This window comes from Callorhinchus milii, unplaced genomic scaffold, assembly GCF_018977255.1.
Source record: "Callorhinchus milii isolate IMCB2004 unplaced genomic scaffold, IMCB_Cmil_1.0 Scaffold5, whole genome shotgun sequence".
NCBI classification, from domain to species: domain Eukaryota; kingdom Metazoa; phylum Chordata; class Chondrichthyes; order Chimaeriformes; family Callorhinchidae; genus Callorhinchus; species Callorhinchus milii.
This window is the reverse complement of record NW_024704746.1, coordinates 5157330-5177387: the sequence shown is the minus strand read 5'-3', so window position 1 is coordinate 5177387 and position 20058 is coordinate 5157330. Positions and strand designations below refer to the sequence as shown.

The window sequence follows — 20058 nt, the reverse complement described above, 5'->3', positions numbered from 1 at the left end:
CCTGTAGCTTAGTGGTTAGAGCACTTGCTTCACAAGGACCCGGGTTTGATTCCCTGGCAGGGCAAAACCTTAGGCAAGTTGCCTCCACATGCCTCTGTTTACCTTGCAGTAAGTAGGAACCTGGTTGTTATTCAATTGGCAAATTGCTTTCTCAGGGGTAACAATTCATCCCCCAAAAGATAATAAAAAAAATATTTGGTCACTCAATTTACGTCTGTTTGTGGGACACAGCTGTGCTCAATTGGTTGCTATGTTTGACCCACAAAATAAACAGTAAATTTTAGAGTGTCTTCTGTGAAGTGCTTTGAGACGACTCAACGAAGTGATAAGGCGCTATATGTCTGATCCCAACAAAAAACTATAAATATTGGCCTTTGCTCCTCTACTAACTGGTAATGATCCACGGCACTAGATATTTTCCATTATTTTTAATCCGCACGTGTGAGCTGTGTGGATGAGTATTATACTACCACGTCACATTAATCTCACCCCTGTGCTTGGTGCTATCTGGTCACATGTAGGACATTCAGACCGAGGAATGCTATCTTAGGAATGTACCACTGTATTAACACACGAAACCTTAGACGATTTGTCTTGAGCTGCTGCGCTTTAACCATCCGTGCCAAGTGCTTTCTCCAGGCCAGTTTGCTTGCTGTTACATATCCCGAGTGTTACAGCAGAACTTAGGGCTGCTGTTTACAGTTTATCTGCATTGACAGATTTATAAAGCGTTAGACACAACCTTCTCTAATTCTTAGGCTGCATCATCCACTCTTTCCTGCAACTCTCAAAGTGCTCTTTGTGGTAATGTTTGCCAACCCCCTTCCACGCGCCTCAAGTTCTCCCTTTGTCATTTGTGACTTCATAGTTGTTTGTGAGACATTGCTATGTGAAGATTTGCTGCCCCTTTTACCTACAAATTTAGTAGTAGTGGATCTCGCTGGGAACCTGGCTATTTTCAGGAAGTGGGTAACGTGTGGATTCGGCACTGAAGTTCAGTGTCAATCAGCTTGGCTTCTGCTCAGAAATTCTCTTAAAATTCTTCAAACACTGCAAGGGACATTAATGGATCATTTTTCAATGTTGCGGAGCCAAATGAACATTGTAGTCTTTCCTGATGCTGGTTCCTAAACATCAAGTTAAAGAGATTTAAATGCCACACTAAATCTGTCATTATCTCACAGGTTATCTAAATACTGTATTACTATACTGGTCAGATCTGAAATCCATACATGCTATAAACTTTCATCTATATCCCACTTGTCATAACCACTTGTCATTTGGCTTCCTTTTCTTGAAAGGAGGCCAGCTGCATGCTTGTGGATGCTCAGATTTCACAGGAGTAGCACCCTTTTTGAGGGTGTTGATAGATATTAATGTGTGTGTGCCCTGCAGAGGGAATGCACCTGCTCGGTGCTGTTCTTATACTACGCATACTACAGCATGAACTATGGTGTCATAAGTGTAGATGCTGAGAACTTGGGATCGAGGTGTACAGGTTTCAAAGAGGTGTTTGCAACACAATCACTCAGAATTTGTGGCACCCACGAGGCACTGTTCTTGGTTGCGTCGAGTGTGCACAAAACCTTCACTTTCCCATTCATCACTATTGACCACTTGAAGTAACTCCCTCCCTCAACTCAGCCATCTCACGTCTCTATCTGTCCGAGTCCTGGCTTAAACCTACCACTTAGATCGCGGATATAGTCACCTCCCACTCTCATCTGCTCAGTGTCCCACCTGCTCTTTGTAAAGCCCTTCTCTATGGTCACTATGTAAAGTACTTTGTTGTAGCACCCAGTTGAGGAGGGCAAAAAGTCAAGCAGGGCACCCTCTCCAGATGCTATCAAACTCTGATGGAAGGTGTGGGACATTGGGTGAAGATGAGATTGGACTTGGCTTTACTGCATTCACCGTTGCATACCTTGCTGACACTCGTGAAGACTCGCAAACTCGAGTGTAAATGATGGTGAAGGTATAGAAGGGGAAAAGGAGATGATGTTATGACGGGAGGGGCAGAAAAGAAAAAATGAATAGAACCTGTAATGATCGATAATGAATAGATAATTATTTGGGGAGGAAAGTTTGCAGGGCTTATCGGGAGAGAGCGGGGGAGTGGGATTGATTCGAATAGCTCTTTACAGGTAGCCAGCACAGGCATGGTGGGCCGAATAGCCTCCTTCTGTGATGTATATTTCTATGATTCTATGAACCTGAATATGACTTGAATGTTACTTTCTGTTGTTCATATCCACTTGTGTTGTATTTTTCATACTGTGTAGCTTAACATATGTGGAGAGAAATGGAAAGTAGGATTCATTTTTAAATAGTCATTAGAAAAGTAGCAGCATTGGCACAGACATGATGGGCAGAAGGGTCCTATTATATTTAGATAATTTCCATTTCCATATTTGACATTCAGTTCTCATCCAAGTGGACCTGAACTAGTCCCCCGGAGTTCTTGGTGTAGCACAAATAGTTTTAAACTCTTCTTTTGTTGTATTAATAGGTTTACAGACTTGGAATAAAAGGGAGTCCAGAAAAAAAATCTTTTAACAGTAGTAATAATCCTTGCATTTCATATAGCGCCTCATCATGTCATTGAGAAATCGCAAACTGCTTCACAGAATATATTGTAAAGTGAATTGACTATGTTGTGTACGAAACTTTACAGAGTCTTATGAGAATAAGCTCCCTGACAGGCCATAACGTTGATGGAAACAGTCAAAACTGAGGTAAATTTGGATTTTGAGGGATACGGAGAAAAGTTTGGGAAATGGATTCAAGTGACTTGTGAAGGGCAATGGCTTTACTCCTGTTCCACTATCCCCAGCTGGAGCACAATGCTGGGTACAGAACAGTGTGCAACTGTTATGGATGGAGGCTGCCTTATATAATAAGAGATACGATACAATGATATGATGAAGAGCTACAATGATCAGCGGTCTGTAGCTATGGAAGTGTTATGAAAGTGCTGCTGAGTGGCGCTTTGCTTTTGTGCAATTGGATGTAATATAACCGTTGAAAGATGCAATCAGATACACAATCAAGTGGAGTCCTGTAGCTCAGTGGTTAGAGCACTCGCTTTGCAAGTGAGAGACCTAAGTTCAATTCCAGGCAGAGGGTGAAACCTTGGGCAAGTTTCCTTACTCCACACAGAGCCTAATAATAATCCCTCCAAAACCAAAAACAATAATAAATTGGTCATTTTCAATCTACGACTGTTTGTGGGACATTGCTGTGCGCAATTGGTTGCCGCGTTCGCTCACAAATAAACAGTCAATTCACTTTACAGTGTCTTCTGTGAAGCACTTTGGGACGTCCTCCCGACGTGAAAAGCGCTATATCAAATGCAAGGATTATTATTATTATTATTAAAAGCATTCAGTATCCAGCTTAAAATCTCAGCAGGCACCTTTTCTGATCACTATATAATTCGTTTTTTGCATTCATTGTTTGATGTATGGGTTGAAGCTGGCCAAAATATTACATTGTTAATTCTGATAACGGCCCAGCCAGGCTGGCTCATCGCAGGGTTTGGAAGAATAGACAGATTACTGAGGGCAGGGATTCTTCACACTCAGCTCCTGTTAACCCTGCAAGCTGAAGCCCTAACGCGTAGGGCGGTCTTAGCTGGACAAGTAGCGGAACGCTTGCCAGACAGCGCTCTAAATGGCAAGGTATGCGGTTTCATCCACAAGAATACACAGTTAAGCCGCTTTGCAATATATTCTGTTCAGCGCTTTGAGACGTCTCAACAATGTGATAAGGCGCTATATCAAATGCAGGGATTAATATTATTATTTTATCTAGTTAGACTCCAGCTAAAACTGCTTGGGAATTTCCGTGTATAATGAAGGTGGAAACTCTTAAGGTTGATTCATGGCTGTTTGTAGACAGATCTTTCTGTGTAAATCGGCTATCGCTTTTGCCTACAAATACATAGCAATTAGCTGTGAATCCCTTTTTGAGACATTTTGGTTTTATAGGCACTGTATCAAATGCAAGGATTATTACCTAGCCATGTAAACATTTCTACAAAATATGTATTAATGTGTGCATCAAGTTGAAATAATTCAAATTGCTATATTTAAGAGTGTTTAATGTTTAATCTTTAATGTTTGGGTTCAGATGTAATACAAAGGAAAAGAACAAAGCTGGAGTGGTTGAGACGTCAACCGTGAGACTATAAATTTTAGCCCCTACTGCTGAGTAATGTACTCAGTTTTTTTTCTGGTGGAGCAACACTGTATTAATACTTCCTTACTCATCTCCACATTGCCCATTCCTAATTCCTTCCCGCATACATCAGCAAACGACTGGCATTTGTAGGACATCTCCAGGGTATTCTCACCCAAGAGAGGTCAGATGTTAAATTGTCCCTATATATTATATGTATATGTATTTATACTAAAAACACATTGGTGTGGTTAAGTAATTACACTGATTTAATCTCGGTTTCCAGTAATTCCCATGAGTCATTCAGGCTTTCCTCTTGTGGTTTATTACATCATTTGAATCCCTAATAGGCTTCTTACTTCTTACGTGGAGTCCTGTAGCTTCATGGTTAGAGTACACGCCTCACAAGCGAGAGGACTTGGGTTCAATTCTCGGGCAGGGTGAAACATTGGGCAACAACAACATTACATTTATAGAGCGCCTTTCATGTCGGGAGGATGTCCCAAAGCGCTGAACAGTCAGGTGTAGGGGCCCGAGCATGGGGTGTAGGGGTGAGGGAAGGCAGAGAGGTGGGAGGGCGACCAAAGGCACGATCGAATGGAAGGGTCTTGAGACCGGCCTTGAAGGAGGCAAGGGAGAAAGCGAGGTAAAGGGACCGTGGGCTGAAGTTTCAGAGTGTGGGGGCAGAGAGGCTGAAAGCCCGCCCACCGATGGTAGGGTGGGAGACGTGGAGCAGGCCGGAGCCCACTGAACGGGGGGCGCTGGCAGGTTGGTAGGGAGTCAGCAGGTCACAGATGTAGGAGAGGGCAAGGCCATGGATGGCCTTGAAAGTAAGGACCCAAGTTGGCTTAGTAAGGTGGAGTGTGCATCCTTGGATGGTGATGCTGTCAGTGCCTGAGGTGTGGAGGCGCTGATGGGAGCCAATCAGTTGGACCTCGGTCTTGTTGACGTTCAGCTGTAGAAAGTTAGTTTTCACCCAGGACTTAATAATAATAATAATCCTTACATTTGATATAGCGCTTTTCACGACCAGAGGACGTCCCAAAGCGCTTCACAGAACACACTGTAAAGTGAATCGACTGTATATTTGTGGGCGAACGCGGCAGCCAATTGCGCACAGCAATGTCCCACAAACAGTCGTAGATTGAAAATGACCAATTTATTATTGTTTTTGGTTTTGGAGGGATTATTATTAGGCTCTGTGTGGAGTAAGGAAACTTGCCCAAGGTTTCGCCCTGACCTGCATGGAATTGAACTCAGGTCTCTCACTTGCAAAGCGAGTGCTCTAACCACTGAGCTACAGGACTCCACTTGACTTGATGTCTGACAGACATTCTGTCTGCACAGCAGTGGTTCTGGAGTCATGGGTGGAGGCAGAGAGATAGAGTTGGGTGTCATCCGCATACATGTGGAAGTTGATCCCATGTCTGCGGATGATGTCACCAAGAGGGAGTGTATAGATATTGAAGAGGAGGGAACCAAGGACAGTGGATTGAGTGACCAAATTATTATTTAAAACATTTTACCCCACGAAAAGCGATCTGCCAATCGATTCACAATCGGGTTCCTACTTATTACGAGGTAAACAGAGGGGCGTATGGAGTAAGGAAATTTACCTATCGTTTCGACCTGCCCCGGGAATCGAACCCAGGTCCTCTTGCTTGCGATGAGAATGCTCTAACCACTAAACTACAGGACTTCAATGGTTGTTGACACAACATAAATGTGGGCCATTCATGGAGGATTTTCCACTTAAACTCATTAACTCACTATTGTGTTTGGTAACTAGAACCCTATCAACAGTATTCTGATGAATGTTATTGCTGGCCAAGAGTGTAACAATTCCCAGTAGAGCCCAATTCTTGTAGTGAGAAAGAAGGATTCGGATGAATTACAAATGTGTGTACAGTGGCTGTCGTTTCCTACCATATTCCCATCCATTTGAAAAGGTATATTTTTGCTTTGCATTCTTTACGTTTTGAAAATTGTTCCCTCTACTGCAGTAAGACTGGCTATTTATAATAATAATAATCTTTGCATTTGATACAGCGCTTTGTCACATCGTCGCTGTCTCAAAGCTATTTCAACAAAAGAAACCAAGCTTTAGTTTCTGAAAGCCATCATTGTGAAGGAAATGCTCAATGTTACATGTGTTTATTGCTTAATAGGGATCCGGCACTGCATTTCTCTTCATCAATCCATTACTCCCTGTCCTACACATCACGAGTATGTTTGTGTCCCCTGGATAAGATGTGCAATCATCTGACCATCTGTTCTGATGGTTCACGCGGATGTTAGAGGCACTATTTGGAAGAAGAGAATGGAGTTGTGATTACCTGGCCAATATTCCTGTCTCTTCTACAATCACCAGATTTATCTCATCACTGCCTATTGGACAATCTTAGTACACATCAGCTGCTATGTTCACTTTCACAACAATCATTACGCTTTAAAGTAACTCAGTTGTGTGATAGCCGCTCTGTCAAATGCAATATTATCCTCGCTCTTGTGATTTGAGATGATGAAAGTCTAGGTTAATGCACTTTTGCAGTTTAAATATTTTCTCCTCACTGTAAATCGGATCTCTGTTGCCAGCAAGGATGGCATGCTTTAATTATTCCAGCATGCGTGGAATAATTAAAGATACAGTTGGTCATCTCACTGACCTTATTCACTCATCTTTCACATGAGGTCCCATTTGCCTGTTCTTTATGTGGGAGTTAAAGATCCCTGATGGTATCTGGGGGAAAGAGAGGGACTTCCTTCTGGTGTTCTGGCCAACAACATTAATTGGTCATTCACCTTGTGACTGTTTGTAGGATTTTGGTGCCCCAAATGACTGCTTATAAAGACTATCTCAACCTGTGAAGCACTTTGAGATGACATGATCATTTACCATAAAAGTTATTTTGTTCAAAAGCGTATGGGTAGAACTGGTCAGGGGACATGAGTATCTGACCTGGAATCTGGAGAGCTTGAGGAGAAAATCAGCTTCCTGCAGGCCATCTGTCTGTTCCAGGCTGTTCACGTTCATGGTTTGTTTTCCAGAGAAACTTGCCGAGGCCCAGCGCAGGTTTGCTACACTTCAGAATGAGCTGCAGTCGACACTGGAAGCCCAGCGAGACAGCAACATTGTCTCTATCTTAAGGCAACGGAAGAAGACGGTCTTCCCTCTCTCCCATGAGGAACGTGTGCAGCATAGGAACATTCGGGACCTGAAGCTAGCCTTCAGCGAGTTCTACCTCAGCCTGATCTTGCTCCAGAATTACCAGGTACGTCACACCACCTTCTGGGAATATCAGGAACTTTGGAAGAGCAAAATATCAAAGAAGGTCTTGAGATGGACCTTGAGGAGGCAAGGGAGAGGGCAAGTTGGAGGGGCTCCGGGGTGGAATTCCAGAGGGTGGGTACAACTACATTTCATACATTTTCTTTCACACTGTGCCATTTCTTCAATTTGCACCACACCTCTCTGCACACGGCATTTGAAGGTTTTTCTTCACTTGGGGTAAGAGTCCATGATGCCAGTTGCCTTCTATATTTTAATCAGGAGCAGAAGCTCAGGCTGATTTTCAGAGCCAAAAGCACCCCCAGAGGGGAATATGAGCCACCCCCTGCCTCAGCAATGCTCTATATTAATTCAGTATTACAGATTAATCTATGGGTAACTGATAATTTGCATTCATGGGTTTGTACCTTGACTGCTTATTGCTACTTGGTTAAATTAAGTTAACAGTTGAAATGTTGTCAGGTTTGAATGTAGGAGCTTGGAGTCTTCTCATACCCTGAACCATTCCACGAGCTGTATACGATCCGAAGTGGCTCCATTGACTTTACTTGGTAAACTATCTATAAGCCAACTATCACTGGGAAAGCACAGTACGAGCTCCGTGTTATTACATGTTTACAGGTTATGTACTTCCCCAAAGCCAGATTTCCTGACCTCTGGTTTCTGATTTTGCTCATTAAAGTAAATGGAGCTGAGCTTCTTCCCTGGAGCTTCTCCACCTCAGCTCTGCCAAGGCACAGGTGCATGCCACCGAAAACATCTGGCTGAAATCTAACTTAAAGGTCCATCGGCAGATCTGGCTGGACCACATCAAAACTTACTGCTCCGCCACTAGTCGTTTGGAGTGCTCATATTGCAATTTAGAAGTTAAACTTTCCTCTGCATCATTCCAGAGGATTTATGTATGTTCAGTGGAATAAGTAGCTTAAATCAGATGGTATCCTGAGGGAAATTAAGTTCTATGTTTAAAAAATATACTGAATATATTCTTATGCCTGGATTTTAAATTTTCACTTTTCATTTTCATTTAAAATCGATTTCAAGTTTGCCTTAAATACCATTTTGCACATTTCATTCCTCTTGGCTTTTGCCAAAGGCTGCATTACAATGATTTGTTGTTTGTGGGAGACGTTTCACATTAAACAAATAGGAATATTTCAAATTGAATGGGAATGTGTTTCATATGAATAGGTGAAATGTTTCTTGTAGTCTGTCTGAAAGTTTAAAGTTGGCCCATATTAAATGGTAGAATTGTACCCTAATGTTATGAACCCGATCGTGTGAGAGCTGCAGTAACCATCAGTACATGTGGTCAGTGACAGTGCAGTATTTGTAGGCCAATGTGGCAGACAATTTGCACACAGCAATGTCCCACAAACAGACATGAAGTGAATGACCAATTTTATCTGTCAGTCGTCTCTCACGCCTCAGCCATTTTATAGTAGGTTGTCGGGAAAGGAAAGCAAAATGTTCATCCCCAGGCCAGAACAGGCTCGATGGGCTGAATGGCCTCTTCCTCTTCCTATGCTACTATCATTGCTTCATGAGTATATTTAGCAATTAAATAAATGGACGAGATTAATTTAAGCTCCCAGGTTCTGAAGAAAGCTGGCAACTCCTCTTTTTGAATGAGAATTCGACACATAGCACAGAAGAGTTTCACATCACTGAAGTGCTTGGTTCAGCAGTGACTAGAGCTGCAGTGGTAATCAAGTTCAGGCTAAAAAGGTCATCCTCTGCTTCACTCTGGTGTCAAGTCTCAGATTCTCATCATTACTAAAGTATTGAGCCAGATTTGAGAGAACGTTGTTCCTTACCTTAACCATATTAATAATCCTTGTATTTACAAGATTTACTGTAACACGTAATCCATGCTGCACAGCTTGTACTGTAAAATGTAGTGACTGTATTTTGTAGGCAAGCCCGTCACCCAGTTTGCACACAACAACAACTTGCATTCATATAGCCCCTCCGTGCCGGGCACCTTCTCTGAGCGCTTAATATTGTCAGAGCCCGATGCTGAACCAGGGGGAGGGGGAAGGTACCATAGGCGCTGTCGAAGAGGAAGGTCTTCAGGCACAACCTGAAAATGAGGAAAGAGGGGGCATGAGTGAGGATCTTAAAGATCCTTTAAGATCTTAAAGATCTCCGCTCTGTGACAGAGAGCCAATGGAGTTTGCAAGGACTGGGGTAATCGGGGTGTGGAGTTTAATGTGGGTGAGAATGCGGGAGGCAGAGTTTTGGATGAGTTGAATTTTGTGAATAATAATAATCCTTGCATTTGATATAGCGCTTTTCACATCTTCTAGATGTCTCAAAGCACTTTAAAGAATATACTGTAAAGTGAATTGACCGTAATGGAGGAGGGGAGACCGCCGAGTAGGGCGTTGAGTACTGCATCCAAGAGGTGACGAAGGCGGGCAAGGGTTTCGGCAGCTTGTGGAGAGAGGTATTGTCAGAGATGGACAATGTCGCGGAGATGGAGGAAAGCGGTCCTGGCGAGGGACCAGATGTGGGGGAGACAGGATAACTTGTGATCGAACCTGATGCACACAGCAAAGTCCCACAAACTGCTAAGAAGGGAATCCCAGTTTTAATAAGGGGATATTGGCCAGAACACTGGGAGAAACGACTTACTCTCTGTTTTGAGGCTGGCACGGTTGGGAACACTCTTACTCTGAGTCAGAAAGTTGTGGATTCCAGACCCATTTCAGGACTTGGAACGTGTCTAAGCTGACACTCCAATGCAGCACTGGGGAGTATTGCTTTGTGGGAGGTGTCGTCTTTCAGACAAGATGTTAAACCAAGGCCCCCATCTGCCTGTTCAGAAAATCTCATGATTTTAATATTTGAAAAGAGAAAGGAGTTTCTCTCTATTGGTGTCCGGGTCAGCAATCTCCGAGATAAAATTGGTCTTTCATTCCATGGCTGTTTGTGGGATATTGCTGTTTGCCCACAAAACACACAGTCACTACACTACAGTAAATCCTATGAAACGCTTATGTGAAACCGCTGATGTGAAAAGGCACTATGCTAAATGCAAAGATTATTATTATCCATGGGATCCTAAAAGTCCACCTGAACAGGCAGAGACGGACGGGTCCTCGGTTTAATGTCCAAACGATGACACCACTGACAATGCACATCTGAGTCAAAGAGACGTGTGATCCTTTTGTTTTCCAGCTTTTCTGTGTGTCAATAATTCCGTTGTTAATTTCTGCAAATTCTCTCTAGTTTCAATTTCTGATTTCCTGAATAATTTGATAAACTCAAAGGGATTTCCCTAGCCTTAGTGAAGTAGTCCCTCCCAGATAGAGTATGGCCCATTTCACCTCACTGAAGTGGTATCACTTTGATTTGATGTATTTTCTAGATCTGCGGATGTGCCCATTCTATTTATTTACGTCTGTGAATTTTCAATGTCTGACTTCTCTGAGCTCAGCGCAATTGATGGCCTGCCCTCCATTTTATAATTGTTTGCCAATTCAGTGCAGATCTGCAGAACACTGCATTTGGAATATTAAATAGCATGTGTGATTCAGCTACCTCAATCTGCGTTTAATACTTTCTGCAAACCAAGCAATTATATAAATTGTTTTTTTATTTACATGGCATGAAAATTATTACCTAGGTCAGCCTGGTTCCATTTGCTGGTACTCTCGCTCCCTAGAACAGAAGGTTGTGGGTTTTTTCTCTTGAGTTCACAACCTAGGCTAAAACTCTAGTGCAGTACTGGGGGAGTGCTGCAATTTCGAGCAGTAGTGTCAACATGGGATCTGGTTTAACATCTTTTGCTTAGATGTTAAACTAAATCCCATCTGCCTGTCCTCCAATATTGGCACTTTTTTTGGATATTTAAAAAAAGGAATTTCTCCCAGTTACCTGGCCACTAATCCTCCTGATAAATTGGTCTTTCACCTACTTGTGGGATTTTTCTTTGAGCAAACTGCCTGATGCATTTGCCTACAAAAACAGTCACTTTTATTAGTGTGAAACATTTCTACAGCATAGGCACTATAGAATTCTTTCTTTCCAGAACATCGATCGCATTCATGTCCCCATTGTAGTCTTGTAAAAATGACCACTCCTCAGGATCTTAATCTTTGTGACATGGGGAAGATGTTATAGAAAAGAGTACAAAGGCTTCTGTTAGTGTTGCAGTCTGTTATTCTATCTGAAAGGATTTTCACTTTCAAAATACAGCAGTATGTTATGGAGAAGCAAAGACGTGGTGTGATTGGAAATGGCTGGTTAGAGGTTCCTGTGGAACAAAAGGTTATTATGGCAATGTAATGCCTGCAATAACATTGCTTGTGCTACTGGGACTCCAAAAGCAGATTAATTCTCTGCAGGCTCCCATATTAATAGATATTATTAAAAAGACATTACTTGGACAATAACCCTAAACTAAAAATGAAAAGTAATTAAGTTTAGTGTTATGTATGCAGCAGAATGTTTGGCAGTTTAATTTCCACAACAATTACTTGTCCTTGTCACGAAGGATGAACATCTTGAAGCCCTTCACAGAGACGGTAAGTAAGGAGCAGGGAGAAGTGCAAAGAGAATTCAAGTGTGTTGGCCAAAGAGATAGGATTTTATTTTAAAAATCCTTGCACTTGATGTAGGGCCTTCCACGTCAGGAAGTTGTCATACACATACTTGCTGTAATATGTAGTAGCTATTTTGTAGCTAAGCTAATAATAGACATTATAATTGGCGTCAGCCTGGCTCAGTTGGTAGCACTCTTCTGTCTGAGTTGTAGGTTCAAGCCTTACGTTGTGACTGAACTCACATAGCCTTAGCCATTGGTCCTCAAACACATTTTTTTGGTGGCCTCAGTGGACGGCCACCATTGCTTTCTGGTGACCCTTGTGCAGTGCTGGGGAAGTGCTGTAATGTTGGAGGTACTATCCTTTGGATGAGAAGTTAAACTGAGAATCTGTATGTTCAGGTGAATGTTAAAGATCCCATTTTGAAATAAGAAGGGTGTTCTAGTCAATAATCCCTAGATTAAATAGGTCATTCACTTCTTGTCAGTCTGTGGGACATTGCTATTCGCAAATTGGCTGACACGTTTTCACCTATAATATACATAGTCACTACACTTTACAGTAAATCCTATGAAGCGTTTTGAAATAACGTCCAGACGTGTCAGGCGAGACATCAGAAGCAAATACTTACTATTTTTTAAAGCCTCAAAGCATTTCACAGGAAATTGCACTGGGATTCATGGGCTCAAACCATGAGGAATGAAAATACTAAGGCTTTTCCTAAGCTAGTTTATGGAAACCGCTTGAGATTCCTGATCAAAGCCCTGAGTAAGTCTTCTGTGTTGTGGTTCAGATAAGGAGGAGCTTTGCATTAGATAGTGAACAGCAGTTACACAGAGCAGTCCTTGTGCTGTTAATAGAGCAGCAATGGACATGCTTCATGGAGGGACAAAGAGAGTGAGTGGGAGACACTTGAGAGGAGTCGGGAACAGATGTGATTTGGCAGGGAAAGGGAGTCAAGGGAGAGGTTTGACTTGTATTGAAAACTAGGAGCATTACAGCAAAGGCTGAAGGAAGCTTCATGTAGGGTCTGGTGTCTTGCATCAAGCAAGGGGGTAGAGAATGAGAGGAGAGGGTGCATTACATAACGGCAAGCTAATGGTGTGAATGTAACCTGTGAGTAGCCCCAGTGTGCTCCGCAGTGATAGACTAGAAATTAATAGCTTGCAGAACATATTAAAGATTAACGGTCTGGTTTGTGTCTTTTTTTCAGAATCTGAATTTCACCGGTTTCCGAAAGATCCTGAAGAAACATGATAAGATGCTGGAGACGAGTCGGGGGGCTGACTGGCGAGTGGCTCATGTGGAGGTGGCTCCCTTCTACACCTGCAAAAAAATCACTCAACTCATCACTGAGACCGAAGTAAGACCCACACAACCTCATAACTGAGGTGTGCAGCTCTGGTTCAGTGTCAACAAATTTACATTAATCTAGCTCCTTTCACATCAGGAGGACGTCCCAAGGTGCTGGACAGTCCAAGGTTTGGGCCGAGGGGATGGGGAGTGGGGTGAAGGGGGTAAAGATGGATGAAAGCGCAGTCTTGAGGCGCACCTTGTAGGAGGGGAGGGAAAGAGCGAGTTGAAGGGACTATGGGATGAATCTTCCTCTGGGACTTATTATTGCCCTAAATCCTATTGCTTTTATTCTGATGGTTATATTTCATATGTTAATGTAATTCTGTTTCTATCATTACAACCGCGATGTCGTCTATCTGGATTCTAAATCGTGTGATTTCTTGTTAGACACTTGTCACCATGGAGTTGGAAGAAGGTGACCGACAGAAAGCTATGAAGAGGTTACGAGTACCGCCTCTCGGAGCTGCTCAGGTTAGTTGTGTTTCTGACCATTTAGAGTAGCGCCTTCTCAATTTATTGAAGGTTCCGGTTAAATGTTATAAGTGTGAAGCCAAGCCACACAGAACAGTTTCGGTACTGATAATCCAGCTCTTTTGCATTGTCAAACTTGGTATCTGCTTCCCAGCCACTTTCCTATGTTACTGACTGTCTATTATATCAAAATTACAAAGACCAGGTCGGTCCAACTGTTTGGGTGCCTCGGCTGTTTGCTCAAAATGTCCACAGGCCGATTGTGCTGACAGCTGCCCTCCCTGGTCCACTCTCTCAGGCTGTATAACATCATCTGCTGGGCTGCCTGTTGGACCACGCTGATGTAGACTATACTGACAATTCAGCTCAACTAGCCTATGTTCCATATGAGCCTCCAACGTTTTTAATTCCCCCCCATCCATCATGCTCCTCTATTCCCTTCTGTGTCACATATTGGTTAATCTGCACGTCTCGCACTGTTGGACTCTATCTCTTCCCAATCCTTGTATTGCAGACTGTTGTTTTAACTGCCTGTGCCATTTGGCCCTTCAAGTCTTTACACAGACCAGAAAAAGTAAATTACTTGTAAATCCAAGGTAGTGTTCAGTAGATTTACTGCAGCGTAGATTTACTATGTTAGTACCAGGGATGAAGGTGATGAGTTACGAGGATAGGCTGACCAATTTGGGCCTATATTCTCTAGAATATAGAAGAATTAGAGGGGATCTTATAGAAACCTATAAGATCAACAAAGGGCATGATAGAGTAGATAGTGGGAAATGAGTGAGGTGATACACTTAGGTAGGCAAAATGATAGGAGGCAATATAGACTTGGTAGCTCAATCTTAAGGGGGCGAATGTACAGAGAGATCTGGGTGTTCACGTAAGCGAATCATTAAAGGTAGTGGAGCAGGTAGATAAGGCAGTAAAAAAGACATTCGGTGTACTGAGCTTTATTAGTAGGTGCATAGAGTATAAGAGTAGGGAGGTTATGGTTAATCTATACAAAACACTGGTTAGGCCTCAGCTGGAGTACTGCATCCAGTTCTGGGCACCTTACTTCAGGAAGGACATTAAGGCACTGGAAAGGGTGCAGAGGAGATTTGCGAGAAGGCTACCAGGAATGGGGAACCTTAGCTATGAGGACAGGCTGAAGAAGTTATGACTTTTCCCATTAGAGCAGAGAAGGTTATGTGGGGACCTGATAGAGGTTTTCAAGATTATATCTCGATAGGCAAGATAAGGAAAAGCTGTTTCCGCTGGTAGGTGTGTCTGTGACCTGTGGTCACAGTCTTAAGATATCTACCAAAAGAAGCAGAGGGGAGGTTAGAAGAAATTTTTTCATGCAGCGAGTTATTCGAATTTGGAATGATCTGCCCGAAAGGGTAGTGAAGTCCGATTCGATAACAGCTTTTAAGAGAGAACTGGATAGGTATCTGGGGAAGACAGGTTTGCAGGGTTATGGGGAGAAAGCTGGTGATTGGGGTTAGTGAAAGCGACTTGCTCTGTCAAAGAGCCGGCACAGGCTCGATGGGCCGAATGGCCTCCTTCTGTGCCGTAACATTCTATGAATCTATGAATTGTTTCCCCTGGTTGGAGAAACGAAAACCAGGGGTCACAACCTTAAAATCATCCCAGCCCTTTCGCACTGAATTGAGGAAGAACCTCTTTACTCAAAGGGTGGTGAATGTATGGAACTCGCTAGCCCAAAGGCTGTTGACGCTCAGTCTTTGAACATATTCAAGACTGAGATAGATAGATTTCTTATTGCAAAAGGTATTAAGGGATATGGGGATAAGGCAGGGTCAGGTTATTAGCTGGAGTTAGATTAGAAGATCAGCCATGATTGAATGGCAGGGCAGGCTCGAAGGGCCGAATGGCCTACTCCTGCTCATGTTATGTTATCAACCTAAACCTACAAACAGTTGGGGTGGTTTAATAGTTGTACACAGGATTTCCTGCAACTGACATTGCAATGCAACAACTTTCATCTTTCTTTATGGCGCCTATCACACAGGTAACGTCTTGGAGCAATAAAGAGGCAATACAATTACAATAAAGCGAGTGTAGGTGGAACTTTACACAGATGGTGGTAAGAATGTGGAACTCGCTGCATGCGGTTGAAGCAGGAAACATCAATAGATTTAAGATGAAACATGTTGCATACACAAGAGAGAAGGAAATGTGTATCTGGAGAGAGTCCTAGATGATGTGTGTGTGTTGGGGGGAGGATGGATAGAGTAGAGTATATACACCAGCAGGGACAGTTAGGCTGAATGGTCTGTTTTGCTGCTGTTTCTGTGCGTCTGTTGCGACTTCAGTGAGTGGCTTCTTGCATGTGTTGAACAGAATGGAGTCATCCCTTGCCTTCAGAAAGCAGAGTTAGCTCATGGTCACTGAGGTTTATGTCCATGCACGTTTGTCACCATGCTGTCAGAATCTAACTCTGGTATCTGTTTTACAGCCAGCCCCAGCCTGGACCACATTCAGGGTGGGGATGTACTTTGGAATTTTTGTGGTGTTTGTCGCTGCTCTTATCTATCAAGGTAAGGTGTGACTGTGGGTACCAGTTCGACTCCCCCTAAAACTCTCCGAACCCGTACGCGACCTAGGCGTCAAGTTCGACCCCCAATTATCCTTCCTCCCTCACATCCGGTCCCTCACCAGCACCGCTTTCTCCCACCTCCGACATCGCCTGTCTCCGCCAATACCTCACTCCAAAAAACGCTGAAACCCTGGTCCATGCCTTTGTCACCTTGTGGATGGACTATTCAAATGCCCTCCCCGCCGGTCTCCGCTCCACTACCATTCATAAAATCCAGGTCATCCAGAACTCTGCCGCCCTCATTCTTACCCGCACCAAACTCCACTCCCCGATTACCCCACACTGGCTGCCTGTCCCAGAGAGGATCGACTTCAAAATCCTCACCCATGTCTTCAAATCCCTCCACTCCTCTGCACCCCCACCTCTCTGACCTCCTCTCTCCTCACTCACTATAATAATAGTGCCTTATTATGTCGTTGAGACATCTCGAAACTTCATAAACTATACTGTAAAGTGGATTGACTGTATATTTGTGGGCGAAATGTGGCAGCCAGTGTCCCACAAACGGTTGTGAATTGAGTGACCAAAGCTTTTTTCAGATCCTCCCCGACTCTTCCTTCAAGACAGAAAGACCCGGCCAGCCCCCCCCCCCCGACTTATTTTGCTCAGGGCTTTGCTCAATTTGAATAGCTTTGATTATGTGAAACCCACCAAAACCACATTCATCCAAACACAATCAATTATAACCAAACCCAAAGTGCGAGTATGCTTTCTGCTTTGTCTATGGGATTCCACTATTGATCCTGAGACTACAACAGCAAAAACTTGCATTTATATAGCACCCTTCACGCAGAGTACTGAGATGCTTTAGTGCTCCAAGACGCTGCCCTGCGTAAAGGGCAGAAGTGCTGGAAGCTAAAAACTATTGATTTATGCTGTGTATTTTCTCTTTTTTTAAAAAAATGGAGGCTTAGAGACTACTTTTATCTGCAGACTCAAAATGCTGATTATGATTTTGGTCGCAGATAGAGTGACTTAACTTTCCCTGTGGAGTTATTCATGGAAAGTGTCAATGAAGCCAAAATAGAAGCTGATAAATTCAGGGCATTCAGCCTCTCCCTGCTTTGTGAGATTTTTTTTTAAAAAGAGTAAGTTACCAACAGAGACTGAGCTTATTGTGATGATGAAATTATTTGCATGTGGTCAACTGACTGGTGGTTGTTCTGTTATAGTGGCTCTTCTCTCTGCTGTTGGGAACCTCCTCTGTTTGAATGGTAAGGACTCAACAAAAACCGTAATGGTGTAGTAAAGTTTATTAGCAAAGGCAATTATGATAAAGATAAATTAGATATGGTAATACAAATATTATTATGCATATTATTAATAACAAACCCATCACAAATTTATGTACGTTCAACATGTGGGCTTTGTGTCTAATCCGGAGATACTTTTTGTCCTTGCCCATCTCCCAGGAGTGACTAAAAACAATTCTTCCGACTACCGGCCCATGGTGCATATTTACCGAGGTGGATTTCTCCTGATTGAGTTCCTCTTTCTGCTCGGCATCAATACCTACGGTTGGCGGCAGGCCGGAGTGAACCACGTGCTGATCTTCGAACTCAATCCCAGGAACAACCTGTCCCATCAGCATCTCTTTGAGGTCAGTCGCTACAGGTTCAAGCAAACTGCAACCAGTCACTGAAAGTGTTAAGCCTTTTGTGGCTCTGAGCTGCATTAAGTGCATATTGTACTGAGTTTCATTAAAAATTAGCCCTCCAAGGGAATACCAAGTTCATAATAAATATATCACCCCACGACTTCAGAGTTCATCCAAATTGCTTGAAAAGGACCTTCCTCCCCAAGTTCTCTCTAATTTTGCTCTTCTGAAGGTTTTCTTCTGATTTATTTTCAGATTGCTGGCTTCCTAGGAGTGCTGTGGGGATTGAGTCTTTTGTTCTGTTTGTTTGACCCATTCACCACGATTCCAATGCAAATCAATCCTCTCGCCCTGTACGGGTTCATGTTGCTGTTCCTGATTAATCCCACCAAAACCTGTTACTACAAGTCCAGGTTCTGGCTCCTAAAACTTCTGGTAAGTCCAGTCGTGTTTGTCCATCTTAACCAGCAAGTGAGTGAAGTGAAGAGTGAAATGTAACCTTTCTCTCTCTCTTTCACACACACATCCAGCACTGAATCAACATTACACCTTGTTACAGAAATGTTTCCTGTTATAACAAATTTATGTGAACTAATCATGCTGAACCCAGTAAAGGAGGATTGTCTTGATTTAATGGGAGCTGTATTGTAAATAAGCTGTTTTATTCATTAACTTTCAATAGAATCAAAATTGAAAACCATAGAAAACCAATACATTTATCAACAGCTGTCATTTGTGGCTATCACAGCATGTAGTTTATATTGTACATCATGTGTGCTTTAGTTTATTGCTGAATTAAATAAATTCTGTGCTTCTCAGATCATTCACTGAGGCATTATTCATCACACCATGTCTGAATGGAGGCAGTTGCTCACAGACCAGCCTTACAGCTGGTTTGATACATTAAAAAGACACAGTTGTGTTGCTTGCTGGGTCATCTCATCAGAGAAAGCAGGTTCTACATATTCAAACTCATTGTATCCATCCTGCAAAAGCAATTGTTATTTTGTATAGTTCATAAAAAGCAGAATGCACTGCACCTTTGAGAGCCACAGGATTGAAGCGATGAATTCCTCAATATACTTTGATCTATCATAACCTCTGAGACAAAGTGTTAGGATTCCCTGATAGCCTAGTGGTTAAAAGGGCAATGCCTCTGCATCAACAACAAAAAGATTACATTTGTATGGCGCCTTTCACGTCGGGAGGATGTCCCAAGACACTGAAACCAAGCCAGAGACCTCAATCTTCAATCCGTGCTCGTGAGCTGATCTCTGCCAGTCAGGTTTGGGTCTGAGGTTAGGAAAGGGAAAGTTAGCCAGGGTTCTTGCTTTGAATCACCCTGCTGAAAGGCAAATGTGTTTGGCTATCAGATCTGGCTGGACTGAGAAGCTTCCCACTGTTGAACAAGCTGTTGACAATTAATGTTGAGAGTCACGTGTGAATGAAGACCAGAGGAAGGGAATTGCCTCTGGGCTAGAAGATTGTAGGTTCAAGCTCAATGGTGGGACTTTGAGCTCCCAGTCGAGGCTGACACTTCAATGCAGCATGAGGGAGTGCTGCATTGCTAGCAGTGCTTTCTATGAAACTGTCTGCCTGTTGAGGTTTTAGATGACAATATTTAAAAAGTGAAGGGAGTTTCCTGGCCGACAATTCTCTAGATAAACTTGGTCAACTCCTCACGGCTGATTGTGTGATGTAGCTGCCCTGTTTCTGGGCCAGTATCTTCATCACCATCTTGGTGACCTGTTTCAGCTGTTCATTCTCCTCTTCATTAAGAAATAGGGTGCCCTTTGCATTTGCCCTGAAGTTGTGCCCTTTTGTTCACTGCTTCCCATCAGTTTTGGGTTCAGTGAAACGAATATGTTATATCCAAAGGCTGATGGAGTTTTTGCTAGGGCTTGATGCAAGATGAGTTGAGGCTTCAAAACTCATTGTAGCCAAATTTATGAAGCGTTTTAGGGAGTCCATATTCTTGATGCCCTGAGATGCTGCAAATCTAGTCCAGGGT

The 20058-nt window shown here is 43.0% G+C and overlaps 1 protein-coding gene across 1 annotated transcript in view; it reads left to right on the top strand.

The window, feature by feature from the left end:
• The window catches only part of LOC103184770 (xenotropic and polytropic retrovirus receptor 1 homolog), a 127419-nt gene that overhangs the window by 67815 nt on the left and 39546 nt on the right, over window positions 1–20058 (top strand). Inside the window, exons 4-10 of the mRNA XM_007902949.2 lie at window positions 7228–7451; window positions 13232–13381; window positions 13762–13845; window positions 16310–16391; window positions 17623–17664; window positions 17863–18050; window positions 18303–18482. Of these exons, the coding sequence (XP_007901140.1) occupies window positions 7228–7451; window positions 13232–13381; window positions 13762–13845; window positions 16310–16391; window positions 17623–17664; window positions 17863–18050; window positions 18303–18482 (950 nt within the window). The remainder of the gene's footprint in view (window positions 1–7227; window positions 7452–13231; window positions 13382–13761; window positions 13846–16309; window positions 16392–17622; window positions 17665–17862; window positions 18051–18302; window positions 18483–20058) is intronic.